The 18053-nt window shown below is 55.4% G+C and overlaps 2 protein-coding genes across 10 annotated transcripts in view; one reads left to right on the top strand and one right to left on the bottom strand.

Moving 5' to 3' along the window:
- The first annotated feature begins 1667 nt into the window (after positions 1 to 1667).
- NOS3 (nitric oxide synthase 3) overlaps positions 1668 to 18053 on the top strand; it is an 18160-nt gene continuing 1774 nt past the window's right edge. Inside the window, exons 1-24 of one of the 6 annotated variants that reach the window (XM_077849669.1) lie at positions 1838 to 1951; positions 2277 to 2331; positions 3204 to 3306; positions 3617 to 3765; positions 3980 to 4142; positions 5426 to 5517; positions 5606 to 5747; positions 5945 to 6084; positions 6184 to 6358; positions 6795 to 6896; positions 7434 to 7628; positions 7748 to 7821; positions 8011 to 8155; positions 8409 to 8513; positions 11458 to 11525; positions 11922 to 12038; positions 12146 to 12320; positions 14448 to 14580; positions 14693 to 14771; positions 14893 to 15080; positions 15606 to 15802; positions 16172 to 16382; positions 16469 to 16556; positions 17576 to 17697. In XM_077849669.1, coding sequence (XP_077705795.1) covers positions 2303 to 2331; positions 3204 to 3306; positions 3617 to 3765; positions 3980 to 4142; positions 5426 to 5517; positions 5606 to 5747; positions 5945 to 6084; positions 6184 to 6358; positions 6795 to 6896; positions 7434 to 7628; positions 7748 to 7821; positions 8011 to 8155; positions 8409 to 8513; positions 11458 to 11525; positions 11922 to 12038; positions 12146 to 12320; positions 14448 to 14580; positions 14693 to 14771; positions 14893 to 15080; positions 15606 to 15802; positions 16172 to 16382; positions 16469 to 16556; positions 17576 to 17697 — 2992 coding nt within the window. In that variant the 5' untranslated portion in view covers positions 1838 to 1951; positions 2277 to 2302. Of the gene's footprint in view, positions 1952 to 2276; positions 2332 to 3200; positions 3307 to 3616; positions 3766 to 3979; positions 4143 to 5425; positions 5518 to 5605; positions 5748 to 5944; positions 6085 to 6183; positions 6359 to 6794; positions 6897 to 7433; positions 7629 to 7747; positions 7822 to 8010; positions 8156 to 8408; positions 8514 to 11457; positions 11526 to 11921; positions 12039 to 12145; positions 12321 to 14447; positions 14581 to 14692; positions 14772 to 14892; positions 15081 to 15605; positions 15803 to 16171; positions 16383 to 16468; positions 16557 to 17575; positions 17698 to 18053 lie in introns of all 6 variants that reach the window. The other 5 variants (XM_077849666.1, XM_077849665.1, XM_077849668.1 and 2 more) reach the window with 5 other exon arrangements.
- The window catches only part of ATG9B (autophagy related 9B), a 23478-nt gene continuing 15316 nt past the window's right edge, over positions 9892 to 18053 (bottom strand). For all 4 annotated transcript variants that reach the window (XM_077849679.1, XM_077849677.1, XM_077849678.1 and 1 more), the window contains 2 exons: positions 13713 to 13828; positions 9892 to 11975 (listed from right to left, as the gene is read on the bottom strand). The gene's annotated coding sequence lies outside the window, so the exon portion shown is untranslated. The remainder of the gene's footprint in view (positions 11976 to 13712; positions 13829 to 18053) is intronic.

Raw genomic sequence — 18053 nt, 5'->3', positions numbered from 1 at the left:
AGGCAAGAGGTAAGCCCTGCTTTTGAGATGACTCTGGCAGCAGTGTAAGGCATAGATGGGAGGGGAGGCCCCAAGGTCAGGAGACCACAGGGAGTGGCTTTGGTAAATGGTGAAAGCAAGTACTCACAAGGGCTTCAGCATCTGATGAAGGCTAGCCACTGCTCCATTACCTGGAATGTAGGAAAAGGAGTCCTTCTCCGTCATGTGCATTTAGATGGTGGCTGAATGAGCACCAGAAATGTGGTCTGGTGAAAATGTCTGAAAGGTAAGGGCCTGGATCCATCTCCTGTCTTGCTAGGAAAGGGGGCTGAGCATGGTGGAGTCTCGGGCTGTGGGGCCCTAGGGGCAGGTCTGGATTGACCACAGGCCTTGTGCTTCTGCCCCCAGCTGCCCCTTTGTGAGAGAGGGGCAGCAAAGCTCTCCAGGTATCCAGCAGTTCAGTCCTCTTTGTGTTTACAGGGTCCCCTCGCCCTCCTCCCTCCAAACTAGCAGACCCTACCTTCTTGGTATGACCCAGGAGCTCACAGCACAGCCTGTTCCTTCCAACTGATCCGCCGGCCTGACCCCCACCCAGGCGCACCTCAATCTAATCCTCCACCGCTGTTCAAAGGAGTCCAGCCAACACAAATCTACGTATTTGTTTGTCTGCCTGTCTGCCTCTCCCAGTCTCTGCCTATTCCAGTCTCTTAACTTCCTTTCTTTCTTGCAATTTCTCTTAGTCTCTGTGGTCTGAAATCCATGAGGATCAGACCCCTGTAGACCCAAATACCCAGCTCATAGCCTTTCTCTGCCACCCCCCACCACAATGGCTTAGAACTACAAACCCCAGCTTGCACAACTGCCTGAGGGACCTGAAGAGTGCTGGTATGCACCATCTGCACTCTGGGAATTGTAGTTTCCCTATCTCCACACTTTAATACAGCCCCAACATCTTCCCAGTGGGCAGTCCCTGCTCAGCACTGACTGCTGGGTCTATCTGCAGACCTACCACCCCCAGGGAAGCATGCGTCACTGGATGACAGGGTGGGTGTGGAGGCCCTGGATGGCAGCTTCCTGCTCTTTTGTGTCCCCCCACTTGAGTCATGGGGGGCGGGGGTTCCAGGAAATTGGGGCTGGGAGGGGAAGGGTACCCTAATGCCAGATTCAAGGACAAAGGGTCACTGCATCCTTGCTGGACCTGTATTCCCGAGAGCTCCAAAGCACTCAATGGTGGGGGTACAAAAACACTTAGCTGTCGACAGAGTGGTGAAGGAGAGCACCTGGAGGGACCCACGAGGTACCTGTGGTCACTAGGAGTCTGGGAATCATTCCCTGACACTGACACAGTGTTCACCTCCCACCCAACCCCTCAGAGCAAGGCCAACAAGGGCACCGTGGAAGTCCTCCACTCTGGCCAGACATCACACAAGGACCTCTCTGACTCGGATTGTCCACGTGGCCAACTCCATCCCTACCCCCTACCTCCAACCGCCCCCCCCCCCACACACACACACCCCTGCTCTGGTGCTCCTCCTCCAGGCCTCCAAGAACACCTGGCTTCCCACTTATCAGTCTTAGTCCTCAGAGCGGAACCCAGGCGTCCGGCCCCCCACCCTCTGGGCGGGCATGGAGCCGAGGCTTTAGAGCCTCCCAGCCTGCCTTGTTCCTGTCCCATTGTGTATGGGGCAGGGGCGGGGCAAGGGCCAGCACTAGAGAACCCCCTCCCACCACCCTCTCCCCTTCCTAAGGAAAAGGCCTGGGCTCCACTCACTCAGAGTGCCAGAACTGGGGCGAGGCTGAACATGGGCAACTTGAAGAGTGTGGGCCAGGAGCCCGGGCCCCCTTGTGGCCTGGGGCTGGGCCTGGGCCTGGGGCTATGTGGCAAGCAGGGCCCTGCCTCCCCGACCTCAGAGCCCAGCCGGGCACCGGCCCTGGCGCCCCCACCCTCGCCCCCACCAGCACCAGACCACAGGTAAGGGCCCTGGCGGCCAGAAACAGCGGGCTAAGGGAGGGTGGCAAGCCCTGAGCCTCAGGCTGGAGGGCCAGGTCGCCCACACAAGAGAGCTACCTGAATGGACAGAACAGGACAATCAGGAAGGCTCAGATAAGAGGCTGGGATGGGCCAGCAGGGAGCAGGTGGAAGCGGGAGGTAAGGGTGCTGGTTTACCAGTCTGAATGCTGCTCTGCTGCCGTGAGCTATTTGGCTTTGAGCAAGTCGCTTAACCTCTCTGAGCCTTCATTTACATAAGATAAGGATATAACACTAATCATTCCATGGGATTGTTGTAAGTTTCTAGCTCCTGCAAGCCTTCAACAAACCCTGATGATCATTTCACAGAAGGGGCTAAAGAGGTAGTTGCAGGAGAGAGAGAAGATCGTCTCAGAAAGGGGAGACAGCTGGTCCAGGAGACTCAGGTCCTTGGTGTAAGAGGCTGAAAAGACAGAGCAAACCTCCTAGTGGCCATCAACCCCAAAACTAACCTGGCATCCTCAGCCGCCAGAGAGACAGGGCAGCTGGAGGCGGAGAGGGGATTGCGGGAGGGGGGGGGGTTGCCAGGCCAGGCAGGGTGGTGGGGGCTGGAGGCAGCCCTGTAGGGAAGGCTCTGCACAGGCGCCCCGAGGCCCCGAGTCCCTCCCTTCCTCCCCGCCACAGGCCTCAGCCTCTGGGAGGAAGTGATAAGGCCTCCGAGGCTTCCCTTCACACGATGGTTACTGTCAGGAGGGGTGGAAGCAAGCAGGGAGGGAAATCAGGGCTGAGGAATCCCTGCTGCGGCTTCCCTCAGCTCAGCCATGGGCTCCATCCCCCTCAAAGCTGGGTTCATCACAACTCCGGGGGCTGGGACACCCCATGTACAGAAGAGGTGACATGGGCCCCAAGCAGGGATGGGGACCCAGCCTCAGTCAGAGGCTCAGGAGCTCAGTGTGGCTCTCTGTGCAGCCCAGGGCCTGGAGACACAAGAAACAGGCGGGGGCCTGGGTTTTGAAGGGACTGGTTCTGCCCATGAGGCCTCTGGCAGGATTCCTAACTTTTCTGAGCCTTGAGTCCCTCATCTGTACAGGAGTGTGCAAATACTGTCTACCTCCTAAGGTAGCTGTGAGGGCTGACAGAGGAAATATGAGGAAGCATGTGGCAGGCAAGCCAGAAATCACTGGGCTTACTCATGTTGTTGGAGGGGTCTCTGGGGGCACACCTCCCCCTTAACCTCTACCCTGGGTTCTAGCAGCCCCCCACTCACCCGGCCTCCAGATGGGCCCAAGTTCCCTCGTGTGAAGAACTGGGAGGTGGGGAGCATCACCTATGACACCTTGAGTGCCCAGTCACAGCAGGTAAGGCCATGAGCCCTCCCCATCCCATGTCAGGGTCAGGGTGGCTAAGGCCAGGCCGCTCCTGAACTTGTAGAGAGCCAACAGGGAAGAGCCAGGGGACTCTGGTGACTCCTGACCTCCAGACCTTGCCCCAAATCCTGCCACAACCCAGCCCAACTTCACCGTTTCCAGTCTCAGCCCCAGCCCTGATCCCACACCTGCCCAGACTCACCTGCCCTCTGAGCCCCCTCCCATCCTTCCTCTACACCCTGACCTGGTCTTGACCTTTGTGCTCCTGCTCGCTCTGCCTCTGTCCTCCACCCCAACCCAGGATGGGCCCTGCACCCCGAGACGCTGTCTGGGCTCTCTGGTATTTCCACGGAAACTACAGAGCCGGCCCTCCCAGGACCCTGCACCCCCTGAGCAGCTGCTGAGCCAGGCCAGGGACTTCATCAACCAGTACTACAGCTCCATCAAGAGGTGAGGCTGTGCCTTGAGACCGAAAGCCCACCCTTGTCCTTTGACTTGGGCTGGTCCTGGCCAGCCCTTGAAATGATTACCTTCCCTAGGAAGGTTCCCATCCGCTGCCCTGACACCAGCACCTACCAGCATCTCCCCAGTACCCACGCAAAGTCAGGGAACCTCTCCCCCACCCCTCCGATTTGACTTTCTTCTGCTCCCCTCTCCACAACAGGAGTGGCTCCCAGGCCCATGAGCAGAGGCTTCAAGAGGTGGAAGCTGAGGTAGCAGCCACAGGCACCTATCAGCTTCGGGAAAGCGAGCTGGTGTTCGGGGCCAAGCAGGCCTGGCGAAACGCTCCTCGCTGCGTGGGCCGGATCCAGTGGGGGAAGCTGCAGGTGTGGCTGGCTAGCAAGCACTCCAGATGGGGACTGGGGGACAGAAAAGGGACAGGGAGAGTGAGGGTAACTCCTGAGGCTTCGCTGGGGGGTACTAAGCAGCGGGGAGATCCTTGCCCATTCCCTTAGAGATTGGTACCCCTGGGGGCCCTCAGTCCAGTAGCCAACCCTGGTTGTTAAGCCCCGCAGCAATGCCTTGGCTGACTGTGGAGAGAAACACCCAAACATAGGAGTCAGAAAGGACAGCCAGGCAGTGGTTCGGGGTGGGGGTGGGGGGGTATTGTCAGAACAACAGAAGCATTCTTCTAGAAAAGGGCCCTGGCTGCTTCTTCCATGTGGGCCTCACTTGTCCAGCCCAGTCCTCCAGCACCTTGGCCTCACACCCTCCTTCACATTCCCACCACTGAAGAGCCTAAGAGAAGCAAGAGAAGCAAGCTGACCCACTGGGAACTTAATCCATGGCCTTGGCCTCCTTAGCTATAACTGGCCACCAAAGAATTTGGAATAAAGCCACATGCTCAGTAAATCCCAAAGAAGTCTCCAATAAAAGAACGATCCTGTCTGACACTTGCATCCCCTTGAAATTGTTCAAAGCTCTAGCTCAACATTGAACCCATCAGAGCTTCTATATTGGATCCCACTCACTGCTACATTCCTCCCTTGGCCCCAGACCAGCCACTGCCACCCCCCTGCTTCTGTCACTAACATGAGCAGGAAAGGCACCTCCCAGCTCCCTGCTGGTGCCCCCATAGAGCCAAGTCAAGATGGTTTCTCCTAGCCTGAGAATGTCAGGACTCCCTGGACAGCCACCTAATGCAGCCAACACCTTCCCAACACCAGTGTGCTCAAGGAGAGTTTGATGACTGGCTGGGGTCACCTGCTTTTGCTTGAGCACCGTGGGTAATGGGGAGCTCACCACCCACACCCCTAGGTAGCCTTCCAGTCACTCGGTGCCTTTCCCCAATCATCAGTTTGGCAGTGACTGGGTCCCTCCTCTGTATCAGGTATTGAGTCCGCTCCTGCAGGGATGGGGAGATGTCCCAGCAAGGAGATAAGGGACAGACCAGATGTGTGTGGTGCAGGGCAGGAAGCAGTCAGTGTGGGTGCTGATGATCAGGTAGGCTCCCTGAAGGAAAAAGAACCATGACGAGTGACACTGGCAGCCTTTGGAGGGTGCAGACAAGGTGGCTACACCCTCCCCTGCCTCTTTACCTTCTCCTAGAACTGATACTCAAGATCTCTGTGTCTCCCCTCACCCCATCCCCCTGCCTTGGCTGGCTCAGGTGTTTGATGCCCGGGATTGCAGCTCTGCCCAGGAGATGTTCACCTACATCTGCAACCACATCAAGTATGCCACCAACCGGGGCAACCTCCGGTGAGTGCCCCCTACACTGTGCCAGATGGCACCCCTTCCCTAGGTGGCAGTGAAGGCGGGGCTCTGACAGCTGTCGTCCCCATGTCAGCTCGGCCATCACAGTGTTCCCCCAGCGTGCCTCAGGCCGCGGAGACTTCCGAATTTGGAACAGCCAGCTGGTGCGCTATGCGGGCTACAGGCAGCAGGATGGCTCTGTGCGGGGGGACCCAGCCAACGTGGAGATCACTGAGGTGGGCACAGAGGGGCAGGGACGGTGGAGCCTAGCCAATGAGGGCTCTGGGATGTGGCATGAGGGTCCAGTCAGAGTGGTTGGTGAAGCAGGGAGGGGGGACTCTGAGATGAAGGAGGGAGAGGCCAATGAAGGGAGTCCCTGAGGAGGACAGGAGGTTGGGCCCCTCAGACCCACCTCTGGCCCTGCTCCCCACAGCTCTGCATCCAGCATGGCTGGACTCCAGGAAACGGCCGCTTTGATGTGCTGCCCCTACTGCTCCAGGCCCCAGATGAACCCCCAGAACTCTTTGCTCTGCCCCCCGAGCTGGTTCTCGAGGTGCCCCTGGAGCACCCCACGTGAGCATGAGAGGGATTGGGTCAGGTGGAGGAGGGGCTGCCCAGGGGTGGCCAGGCAGGCTCCACAGGCAGCCTGATCCCACGCCCGGCCACCCCCAGGCTGGAGTGGTTTGCGGCCCTGGGCCTGCGCTGGTATGCCCTCCCAGCGGTGAGCAACATGCTGCTGGAAATTGGGGGGCTGGAGTTCCCTGCGGCCCCCTTCAGCGGCTGGTACATGAGCACTGAGATTGGCACGCGGAACCTGTGTGACCCTCATCGATACAACATCCTGGAGGTGAGGACCAGTGGGTAGGGAAGGGGATGCGTCCCTCTAGGCTGGAGCCTTTGATTCACAAATAGGTCCCCACACTCAGCAACCTCCTAGAAATTTGGAGGGCTCCTCCTAAATGCAAATTTGGGGCAAATAAGTGTACGTGCAGTTATTTCTTCTGGGATCTATAGTTCTAAGGCTTTCATCAGATCCTCAAGGCAGATGTTGCAAAAACAATGTCATTTTAGAGATGGGAAGTTAAGATCCAGGGCAGAGAAGTAACTGGCTCAGGGGTGCCTTTGCAGCTGAGAACCTGAACCAGCTCCAAACTAAGCAGTCAGGCCTCGCTGTGTCCACCTACCCACCCTCACTCCTTCTACTCATGAGTTTCAGACAAAGCTGCTCTCCATCCACTCCCCCACAACCTTGTCCCTACAATGCCATGTACCCCTGCTCCCAGGATGTGGCTGTCTGCATGGACTTGGATACCAGGACCACCTCATCCCTGTGGAAAGACAAGGCAGCAGTGGAAATCAACTTGGCTGTGCTGCACAGTTACCAGGTACATAGGCCCAGGCTGGCCAGGAAGGAAAGGACCAGAGCACTTAGAAATGGGGGCGGGAGTTGGAGACAGCTGGCAGTAGTATCGTGGTCCGTGGGGCACACTGGGCCTGCAGTTCTGGGGACACAGCACATACTATTCCAAGTGCTGAAATATGGGGGTGCAGTGTGTTGGGAGCCCTGCTGATGAAGGCATGCTTGGGAATGCAGGCCCCCAGGGTATAGTGGGTATTGCAGTCTGTGGGACCCGCTGGATTCTGGAAACATTAACACCAGGGCTGAAGGCCTTCTGGGCATTGTCATTTGAGGAAACTAGTGCCTGCTGAGAACTTGGCTGGAGTTTAGGATGTTTTGCTTCAGGAGCCTGGAGTTGCTACTGCTAAACTTTGGGCACACCATGCGTGCTGCAGCCAGTGGTGACAGCACCGTGGGGAACACAGCATGTGTTCAGTTTGGGGAGACCCAGGGCACAGTGGTAATTAGGGTAACAGCAGTGTGAGTCTGTAGGCTGTCTAAGCCCCTGCCTCCCCAATCCCAGCTGGCCAAAGTGACCATCGTGGACCACCATGCTGCCACAGCCTCCTTCATGAAGCACCTGGAGAACGAGCAGAAGGCCAGGGGGGGTTGCCCTGCTGACTGGGCCTGGATCGTGCCCCCCATCTCTGGCAGCCTCACCCCTGTTTTCCATCAGGAGATGGTCAACTATGTCCTGTCCCCGGCCTTCCGCTATCAGGTGCCTACTCGCTGGCTCTTACCCACCGTGGCCAGCTCTAACTAAGCAGCACCCAGGGGCCTCCAAACTGTTGTTTGACTTATCTCCTCCTCCTCCACTCCCCCATCACTGCCCTGCAGACAGACCCGTGGAAGGGGAGTGCATCCAAGGGTGCCGGCGTCACCAGGAAGAAAACCTTTAAGGAAGTGGCCAAGTAGGTGCCCTAGAAGTGCTGCCCCTAGGGTTGCTGCCCACACATAGGGGACCAGTTCTAACAACAGGAAGGTCCACCCCACACCCACACCCACCACTCTGTGTCCCAAGACCTTACTTGGACCATGCACCTGGGGAGGCTGTGGCTCTGTATGCCTGGGACCACCCCTCACCTTGCCCTTGCCTGCAGTGCGGTGAAGATCTCTGCCTCACTCATGGGCACTGTGATGGCAAAGCGAGTGAAGGCGACAATCCTCTATGGCTCCGAGACTGGCCGGGCCCAGAGCTATGCACAGCAGCTGGGGAGACTCTTCCGGAAGGCTTTCGACCCCCGGGTAGGGCTAAGTCCAGAGGGCTGGGGACCTGGGAAGGGGGAGAGGGCCCATCTGTATCTTCAGAGGTGCCCTGGAGGACAGAAGAGGGTCACAAGTCAGAGCCCAGAAGGAAGCCCAGCATCCAAATGGATTCAGGGATTGATTCTGGGCCTGAGTCAGGGTCTGAGTTGTGCCCTGCCAGGCAGGACTGAGTAGATGTGCTAGAGCAGTAGGGGCCAAGTCCCTGGGACATCAGTCTTCTCCTCATCCACAGGTCCTGTGCATGGATGAGTATGACGTGGTGTCCCTTGAGCATGAGACGCTGGTGTTGGTGGTGACCAGCACATTTGGGAATGGTGATCCCCCAGAGAATGGAGAGGTGAGACCTAGTAGGAAAGAAGCCCCTGGAAATGAGGGGAGACTCAAAATGGGGTGGCTGGGCAGGGACCCCATCCCTGCAGTGGCGAGTGGAGCCTTGAGAGTCCCCCAAAATGCGAGTGTGGACAATCCACTGGAACCCGAGAGCCTGCACAAGCCATACTCCAGCACCCCAACACACACACCTGCTTCAGCATGTCCCCAGATCATTTCTATTACCCGTGCAAGTGTTTAATATGTGGAAGGCACTTGTTGGTTGGCCCACGAGGTCAGACTGCTCTCAAGCACTGACAGGTTAGAAAAACAGCAACACTCCACTTACTACTCAATTTTGACTTTCTTTCCTTCGTTCCTTAAGAAAGAGCACCTCTCAGATGTCAACAGAGATTAGGCAACTTCACTTTCTGCACAAATCTTTAAAGACACAAACGAGAGCACCACCACTGAGCCCTTTATTATTAGCCACGGTCTTTCCAGCTTCTCTGTCCCTGGCTGCCCTGGCTATGTTCATTCCTAGTGTCCTTGGCTGTTTCAGCTTCTAGGTGATAAGTGCCTCCTGAGCACTAGGTACCTCCTCCAGGATCCCAAAGCAGAATTCTGATGCCAGCTGCCCCCCAGCCATGCTGCCATGTCAGCCCTCATTCTGATCTGCTTTGTAAAGAATAATAGAGCCACGTACTTTTTGGTGTAAAAGTGGTATTTACACCCCCGTGACCCACCACCTACATAGTCCCCTTGTGCCCCCAGCCAGCTCCTTCCCTGTCCATCCCTATGTAAGGCCACCAGCCTTCTGACTTCTGTCAGCCAGGTTAGTTTTGCGTGCTCCAGGGTATCATAGAGAGGGGAGCACACAGTAAGGCCTCGGCCCGCTTCTGAGGCTCATCTCACTGTGAGTAGTGATTCAGTACCTAACTCCTTTCTACTGCCGAGCAGCGTTCACCTTGTGAACGCACCGTGTGTTTCTCTGTTCTCCTGCTGACGGGTGCTTGGGCTGTTTCCAGGGTTTGGCTATTTTGAATAAAGCTGTTATGAACATTCTTGGGCAAGGCTTTTGTGGGCTCATGTTTTCATTTCTCTTAAATAAATACCTGGGAGTAGAACTGCTGGGTCATCGGGTAGATGTATGTTTAACTTAAAAAAAAACAAAAAAACAAAAAACTGCCCAACAGCCAAATGGATTGAACTGCACCTCTAAGTTCTGTGCATTTCAACGTCTGTAAACTTCACCTCCGTTTTTGACACTAGAGCAAACCTAGAAATGTGACCCACAGAAATGGGGTATATTCGCTAAAGACCATGAACAAGAATGTTTACAGCAGCATTGGCCATAATAGCCCCAGACTGGAAACAATTGCGAGAACTACCCACAGCCAACTGGATAAATACATTGTGGTCTATTCAAATTCTATACAGCGATGAGGCTGAAAGGATCACAATCACAGGACATAGATGAATCTGAAAACATAACATAGAGGGAAAGAAGCCCAAACAACAGAATTGGACCGTAGGGCTCACTTTGTATTAAGCTCAGTAATAGGCAAAAGGAATCTGTGGTGTTTGAATCAGGAAAGAAGTCACCATCACTGGGGGTGGGGAGGTGGGGGGTGGTAACTGGGAGGGGTCCAAAGGTGAATTCTAGGATTCTAGCGATGTTTCCTGAGAGGATGCTGATGGCACAAGCATGCTCAGCTGGTGAAATCTAGAAAAAACTGTACGTTTATGATACATGGGCTTTTCTGAATGTATTATGCTTCAATGAAAGGTTCAAAAAATAAAATAAGTAGTACACACTAATGGTGAACCTAAAGACCCACCACCCAAATGCACCTACAGCTAACACTGAGGTGTTCCAGGCTTGCTGCGTTTGGGGTTTTGCTATGCGAAGGTGTTCCACGTAGCTCTTAGCTATTTTCATGCCAGCACATGATGCAGCTCAGCCTCCTAGAAGATGCTGGTGCTACTAGCAATGGAGGCAATGTAGGGAGACTGAGGACTGTTTTCCACCTCCATCAAGTTGGCTGAAGCATTAAGGACTGGCCACATCCAGTGTTGGAAGGAGTGAGCAAAGAATACTCCTCTACCGGTTGCTGCATTGCAGGGATTGCTGCATTGCAGGCCGGTCTGACCACCCACCTTATTCAGCCTTTAAATCCTGACTCAGCAACTCCCCTTGGAAAGACTACCCTAAAAAACACAAAAGAGGAGGTGGGTGTGTATAGATACAAGCATTTGGGCATTGGTCACAGATAGCCCAGATGTCCTGAGTCAGACGGAAGTCTCCTGCCTGTGGTCCATGCAAATGTGGGAACACTATACAGTCACTCAAAGAATGAGGTCAGTCTTGGTGTGTTGACCTGGAAGGAGGTCCATGATAGGTTGTGGAGAAAAAGCAGGTGTGGTGGGTAAGTATGTGTATGTGGCCCCATTTTTACTTTTTGAAAAAACTAAAAAACAAAACAAAACTATAAATACAAATACATATGCAACTACAACAAAACAGAGCTACGAGGTTAAACTCCTGTCAATAGGGCACATGCCTTGGGGGCTAGGACTGGAGGGGAGGTAAGGGTAGATTTTCACTTTTATTACTTTATAGTTCTGCAATGTTTTTGAAAAGCCAATATCAGTTTTAAATTTTTCAAAACAAATCAGAATTAGAACTTACAAAAAATAAGGATCAGCCCAGCACAGTTTTAAATTTGTGTGGTTTGAAATAAAACAAAACTGGGACACCCAGGTGGCTCAGCGGTTGAGTGTCTGCCTTCGGCTCAGGGCATGATCCTGGGATCCAGGATTGCATCCCACATCAGGCTCCTTGTGGGGAGCCTGCTTCTGTCTCTGCCTCTCTCTCTCTGTGTCTCTCATGAATAAATAACAAAATCTTAAAAAAAAAAAAAAAAAGAACTAAAACAAAACTAACCATGATACTAACACCTCCCCTCTAGAGTTTTGCGGCAGCCCTGATGGAGATGTCGGGTCCCTACAACAGCTCCCCTCGGCCAGAACAGCACAAGTGAGTGGTGGTGGGAGCCTGGGGGGAGGTGAGAGGGAAGACAGTGAGGTGTTTGGAGACACTGAGGAATGGAGGGCTGAAATGTTGTCCCTGCACGTCTCCAACAAGCCGGATGGACCCCCATCACAGCTTGGGATGCCCTCCTTCCTTGGGACCTGGCCACTCGCAGTCCCCAGGACTGAGGGCTGGCTGGTCCTGAGGTCCCCTTTTGAGAGGGGAGGGGAGGCAAAGCAGGGCCTGAAGGCACAGAGATCTCTGGGAGACAAAGCTAAGCTCAAGGGCAGAGTCTTTCCTATCCCAGATGTGGAGACACCGAAACTGTCCCCAGGCTGTGGCTGGGCTTGCGTCATGACCCCAGTTCTCTGAAACAGCACTGTCTTTGTCTTCTCTTGCCAGGAGTTACAAAATCCGCTTCAACAGTGTCTCCTGCTCAGACCCACTGGTGTCCTCCTGGAGGCGGAAGAGAAAGGAGTCCAGTAACACAGACAGTGCTGGGGCACTGGGTACCCTCAGGTGTGGGGATCTGCAGTGAAGGGAGGCAAGGGAGTGAGGGCAAGCTGCCTGGGCATCCGTGGGGCTGGGATAGGTTGGGGCTCTAGTGACAGCTCCCTGAACCCCAGGTTCTGTGTGTTCGGGCTGGGCTCCCGGGCATACCCCCACTTTTGTGCCTTTGCTCGTGCGGTGGACACACGGCTGGAAGAGCTGGGTGGGGAGCGGCTGCTGCAGCTGGGCCAAGGAGATGAGCTGTGTGGCCAGGAGGAGGCCTTCCGAGGCTGGGCCCAGGCCGCCTTCCAGGTGAGCCCCTAGGCCTGTTCCAACATGTGACCCAGGCTTCCCCTCCCACCCCAATTCTAGCTCCCTCCTGACTGCATCCCTCCCCCTTGAGACGCACAATAATGAGGCTGGAGGTCTTGCTGTCCTCATTCTGTTTGGTTCTCTGATCCCTTCCTGTTCCTTCCAAAATCTGTCCTCATTTCGCCACTGTGCAGCCAGCCCTCATGGCTCAGTCCTGAGCAGTGGATAATAGAGCCCTAACAACATGGGAGGGGACTGGCCCAGGCAGAAGAGAGCAGACAGGGCCCCAGCCCACAGAGTTTTGGTCAGACACAGACAGGGCACCAGAGTGGACGCATAGAAGGAGAGCATGCAGGGCAGGCAGGATAGAGGGGGGTGGATAGGCCCAGGAGAAAGCTGGACAGATGGGCAGCCCTGGTGGCGCAGGTTAGCCCCGGTTAGCGCCACCTGCAGCCCAGGATGTGATCCTGGAGACCCTGGATCGAGTCCCACATCAGGCTCTCTGCATGGTGCCTGCTTCTCTCTCTGCCCGTGTCTCTGCCTCTCTCTCTCTCTCTCTCTCTCTGTGTCTCTATGAATGAATAAATAAAGTCAAGAAAGAAAGAAAGAAAGAAAGAAAGAAAGAAAGAAAGAAAGAAAGAAAAGAAAAGAAAAGAAAAGAAAAGAAAAGAAAAGAAAAGAAAAGAAAAGAAAAGAAAAGAAAAGAAAAGAAAAAAGAAAGCTGGACAGAGGTGAGGGCTGCAGCTGAAGCCAGCACAGAACCTACAGGAAGTCAGTAGCCACATAGGCCCAGGGTGACGCCTGGACAGATGGTGTCCTGGCTCAGGGAAGTGCAAGGAGGGGTGTGGGTCCCAGGGCTGTGACTCTCTCAGCCTGGGCTTCCTCCAGAGGCAGCTCTGCCTGGCCTAGGGATTATGCCTGGAGGTGAGCAAGGATCATGCCTCTTCCAGTCCTGACATTCTTTCAGGGCAGTGCTGGTTCATCCAGGGGTCCCAGGCTTGAGCTTATTAGCAGGTCTGGACTGATGGAGAAGGAGGAGGACATGCAGGGAGTGGGGGGCTGGACGGGTGCTGGCACAGGTGGAGGATTTGTTGGGGTGGAGAAAGTCAAGCTGGACAAATAGATAGGCTCAGATTGGGAGGAGAAAGGGAATGGGAAACACAACAAAAGAATCCAAGATGAAAGGAAGTGACTGGAAGTTAGGAGTGGGACAGGAAAAGAAAGGGGCACAATGTGAAGTTTTTGAGATACTGCTTTAAAGACACAGGGTCAATGAGAGGAGCCTCCAACTAGAAGCAGGAAGACGCTGAACTAACTGGGGTGGTAGCAGTAGGGGTAGGAAGGAAGGGAGGGGGCCAAGGAAGGAAGGAAGAGATATAAGACTTTACTTACACACACAAAAGAAAGATTAACAGGGCTGGTGATATCGCTTGGGAGAAGAGGGAGCAACCAATCCTGGATGAGCCCTGGAATTTAAGCCCGGGATGGACAAGCAGGTTGCAGGACTCCTATGGGAGCAGAAACAGATCCTCACTCTCCCAGGGGTCCTGCCCCAGGGGGCCCTCTAGCCCAAGTGAGCCATGCAGGAAGGACAGCAGCCAGAAACCCCTCCCACAGCCTCCTGAATCAGCATTGTAGGGTTTTACATAAAGCATCTCATTTCATCCTCACTGGAACCCAATGAGGCAGAAAGATGGGTAAGTGAGGCACGTGCAATATAAGTACAGGAGTCAGAATTTGAATGCAGCTCTGAACACATAGCCGCATTCACTGAGTGCTACTGTGTGCCTGGCACTGTGCCCCCTCAAAAAACAACACTCACCAGATTAAGGAACCAGGGGGTGTGACACAAGTCAATATGCACAAAGTGATAGCTAGTGCAGTGGCCAAGCCACAAAATGGGCTGAAGAACAGGCATCGTCTGCCTCAGCCACAAGGGCTGCCGAGACCACAGGCTCAGCCTTAGAAGGGTGCCTCCCACTCCCAGGCCCCTGAGCTCCCACAGTCCCAGGAATGGAAGGTGGCAACTGGGGACCCCACAGCCCAGATCAACCTCCTGCCTCAGCCTCCTTGGGCTCTTCACTGCTCTAGCCCTCGCCAGTGGGCCCTCACTACCTTGCCCCTCAGGCCTCCTGTGAGACCTTCTGCGTGGGAGAGGATGCCAAGGCTGCCGCCCGGGACATATTCAGCCCCAAACGGACCTGGAAACGCCAGAGGTACCGGCTGAGCGCCCAGGCTGAGGGCCTCCAGCTGCTGCCAGGTGAGGCTCTGGCCTCCCCCTGACCCAGCTAGCCCTCTGGGCTCCCAGAGTCCCAGGGCTAACTGTCAGGAGCCGGGCCGGGTTTCTGGCTCAGTCTCAGTCTCCCCCGCAGGACTGATCCATGTGCACAGGAGGAAGATGGTCCAGGCTACTGTCCTCGCAGTGGAAAACCTGCAAAGCAGCAAGTCCACGTGAGGAGGACCCCTTCCCCGCAACACACATCTGTCCTAGCCTCTCCTTCCCCCTGTTTCAGCACCCTCCTTCCCACACCCTCCTTACCCTCCTCTAACTGCCCCAACTTCTCACCCCCAGCCGGGCCACAATCCTGGTGCGCCTGGACACTGGAAGCCAGGAGGCGCTGCAGTACCAGCCAGGGGACCACATTGGCATCTGCCCGCCCAACCGGCCTGGCCTTGTGGAGGCGCTGCTGAGCCGGGTGGAGGATCCACCGCCACCAGGAGAGCCAGTGGCAGTGGAGCAGCTGGAGAAGGGCAGCCCCGGTAAGGCGGAGATCTGGGGCACTAATGACAGCCTACTCCATTCCCCCTGGCCTCAGGGTCCCCCTGAGTTGAGGACCTGGTAAGAGGGCTGCCACCTCCACTCACAGCCGTAATGCCTGTGCTCAGAGCCGGCTGTGCTCCCTCCCTTTGAGCTGGCCTTGTTGCTGGATGTTCCACAGAGTGTGGCTCCTTCCTCAGTACCTACCCCCATTCCCTAAAAGGCTGCCCCCTCCTTCTGGGCTCCTCCCAAAGTCTCCTCCTGACAGCCTAGCCTGCTCTATAGCTCGCATCTGGTCTACCTCCTGCCCCACCAGTGCCTGGGGTTAAAAAAAGTTGGGTGGGGGAGAAGCAGAGCCCAGACCAACCCAAACCAACCAGAAGCCCCCAAACACACACAACACATCCACCACCACTGTTTAAGGGCAAGGTCTCCAATAAAACACAAAGTGTGGTCAGTCCTGATGTATCCATCCCCCAAGCAATAACCACCTCAGACAATGCAGTTCCCTCTGGCCCCTTCCTCAGATCTCCCCTGTACACCATCACCAGGTGGCCCACCCCCCAGCTGGGTTCGGGACCCTCGCCTGCCCCCATGCACACTGCGCCAGGCTCTCACCTTCTTCCTGGACATCACTTCCCCGCCCAGCCCTCAACTCCTTCGACTGCTCAGCACCCTGGCTGAAGAGTCCAGTGAACAGCAGGAGCTTGAGAGCCTCAGCCAGGTGCGGGGGCCGTCCGTCCTAGTGGGCAGCAGGAGCTAAAGAACCTCAGACAGGTATAGGGCAGCCCCAGGGGCAGTGAGGGCTTGAGAGCCTCAGCTAAGTTCAGGGCAGCCCCAGTGGGCAGTGGGGGCTCGAGAGCCTCAGCCAGGTGCAGGGCAGCCACAGCAGGCAGCAGGAGCTCGAGGTAAGATGAGCCGGGGGTTGGGGGGGAGGTCAGGGGGGGTTTCTCTGGCTAGCACATCCTGGGGTTTAAGACCCAGCTCTGGAGTCACTAATTCATGTCTGAAGAGGGAGAAGCCCTAGGAGGCTCGGCTCAGGAGGAAGGTCAGCAGGCAGGGTTGGGAGCCCATTGCACCCTGCTTCCGCCAGGACCCCCGGCGCTATGAGGAATGGAAGTGGTTCCGCTGCCCCACACTGCTGGAGGTACTGGAACAGTTCCCATCGGTGGCACTGCCCGCCCCCCTGCTCCTCACCCAGCTGCCTCTGCTCCAGCCCCGGTACTACTCGGTCAGCTCAGCACCCAGTGCCCACCCAGGAGAGATCCACCTCACAGTAGCTGTGCTGGCATACAGGACACAGGGTGAGGTCATGGAGGGCCAGGGTCAGGGCCAGACAGTGACCCTGGTTCAGGCCCCTCACTGGCACCCTCTTGTCCCCAACCCCCAGATGGACTGGGCCCCCTTCATTATGGAGTCTGCTCCACATGGCTAAGCCAACTTAAGGCCGGAGATCCTGTACCCTGCTTCATCAGGGGGTGAGTACTTCAGGGGATGGAGGTGGCATAGAGAGTGTGTGTCCAAGCAGGGGTGGGCAAAGTGCCACACGGATGACCAGGGACAGATGGAAGAATAGGCAGGTGGCTGCACAGGGTGAGGGTGAAAGCTTTGGTGAGGGGTATGAGCGGGGCGGGGGGGGGGGCACTTAACACGTATCAAGAATGGCATATCTGATTAAGCTACTTTAGAACTTTGACTAAGCTTTGGGCATTACATTAATTGGACTTCGGGTCCTGTCCCAAGCTTCCACTCCCAGAGACAGGGCTAGGATTCGACCAGCAGGCCCTGCTGCTTTTAGGTATACTATGTGCCTTGCTACAGCCTTGGAGTCAATCTGATACTCAGAGGCACGGCACTTGGGAACTGTGCCCTGCCCAAGGACAAGTCCCCACTTAGTCCAGGGAGAACTAGTTAGGTTACCACAGTATCACTGAGGACTCAAACAAAGGAAAAAATCATAGGATACCCTTCCCTCATGCTGTGTTCAGAAGCCTGGCCCCATCCAGCAGCCAGGACTCAAAGCCTCAGGGTGGACTTCAAAGAGTTCCCAGGATGGGCACCAGTTAGGTCCAGTAACCCAAACCCATCTGGGAGGCTAAATCACAAACTGTACCAATCTACTGAATACAAACCAAATACCCAATATTAAGGCTAGGATTTAAAATAAACATTCAATGAACTCATTATGGACCAAAGCTGTCCTTCCCCTTCCTGTATTTTATAAATCCCCTCAACTGAGATAGAACATTCTTTACTTCAAATCAAGTTATATTTCTTTTGACCCAACCTCCAGAAACACAGGTCCACAGAGTTTCTGCCTGCAAGTAGAGTTCTTTTAATAAACACACCATGCCCACTCTGAGCTAGACTGTATGGTGAACACCTGACAGCCCACTGACCAGCGGTAGTTGAGTTCTCCCCCCACCCCTCAGTCAGACTTGGTAAGAGCGTGGGAGCTGGGAAAGCACAGGGCCCTGACTGAGCGTTTCTCCACCAGGGCTCCCTCCTTCCGGCTGCCACCTGATCCCAGTCTGCCTTGCATCTTAGTGGGTCCTGGTACGGGTATTGCCCCCTTTCGGGGTTTCTGGCAGGAGCGGCTGCACGACATTGACAGCAAAGGTGAGACTGGGGACCAAGGGAATGACTGGAAGGCAGGGGGGAGTCACACAATCTACGGGAAATGGAATGGGGCTAGAAGACAGAAAGCAGGCAGGAAAGAGGTCCACAGAGGTGAAAAGAAGCTTATTAGACCAACTGAAAGGCAGGGCCCCTTTGGTTTGGCTTCCTGGGGCCAGATCCAAAGTAGCTGTTGGACTAGATTAAGGATAAGGGAGGGGGTCAAGGGGAACTGGAAGTCTGGAGAGGATGGGGCTAAGACAGATATGCCCAGGGACGAGTGCCCAAGGAAGCTACAGGACGTTGGGGTTGGACATGGAGTGTGCAAGGCAGCTGGTAAGTCAAAAGAAGGGCTGTGA

This window comes from Canis aureus, chromosome 15, assembly GCF_053574225.1.
Source record: "Canis aureus isolate CA01 chromosome 15, VMU_Caureus_v.1.0, whole genome shotgun sequence".
Taxonomy (NCBI): domain Eukaryota; kingdom Metazoa; phylum Chordata; class Mammalia; order Carnivora; family Canidae; genus Canis; species Canis aureus.
Note: the sequence above shows the minus strand (reverse complement) of the source record. Positions and strands in the feature narration are given on the sequence as shown.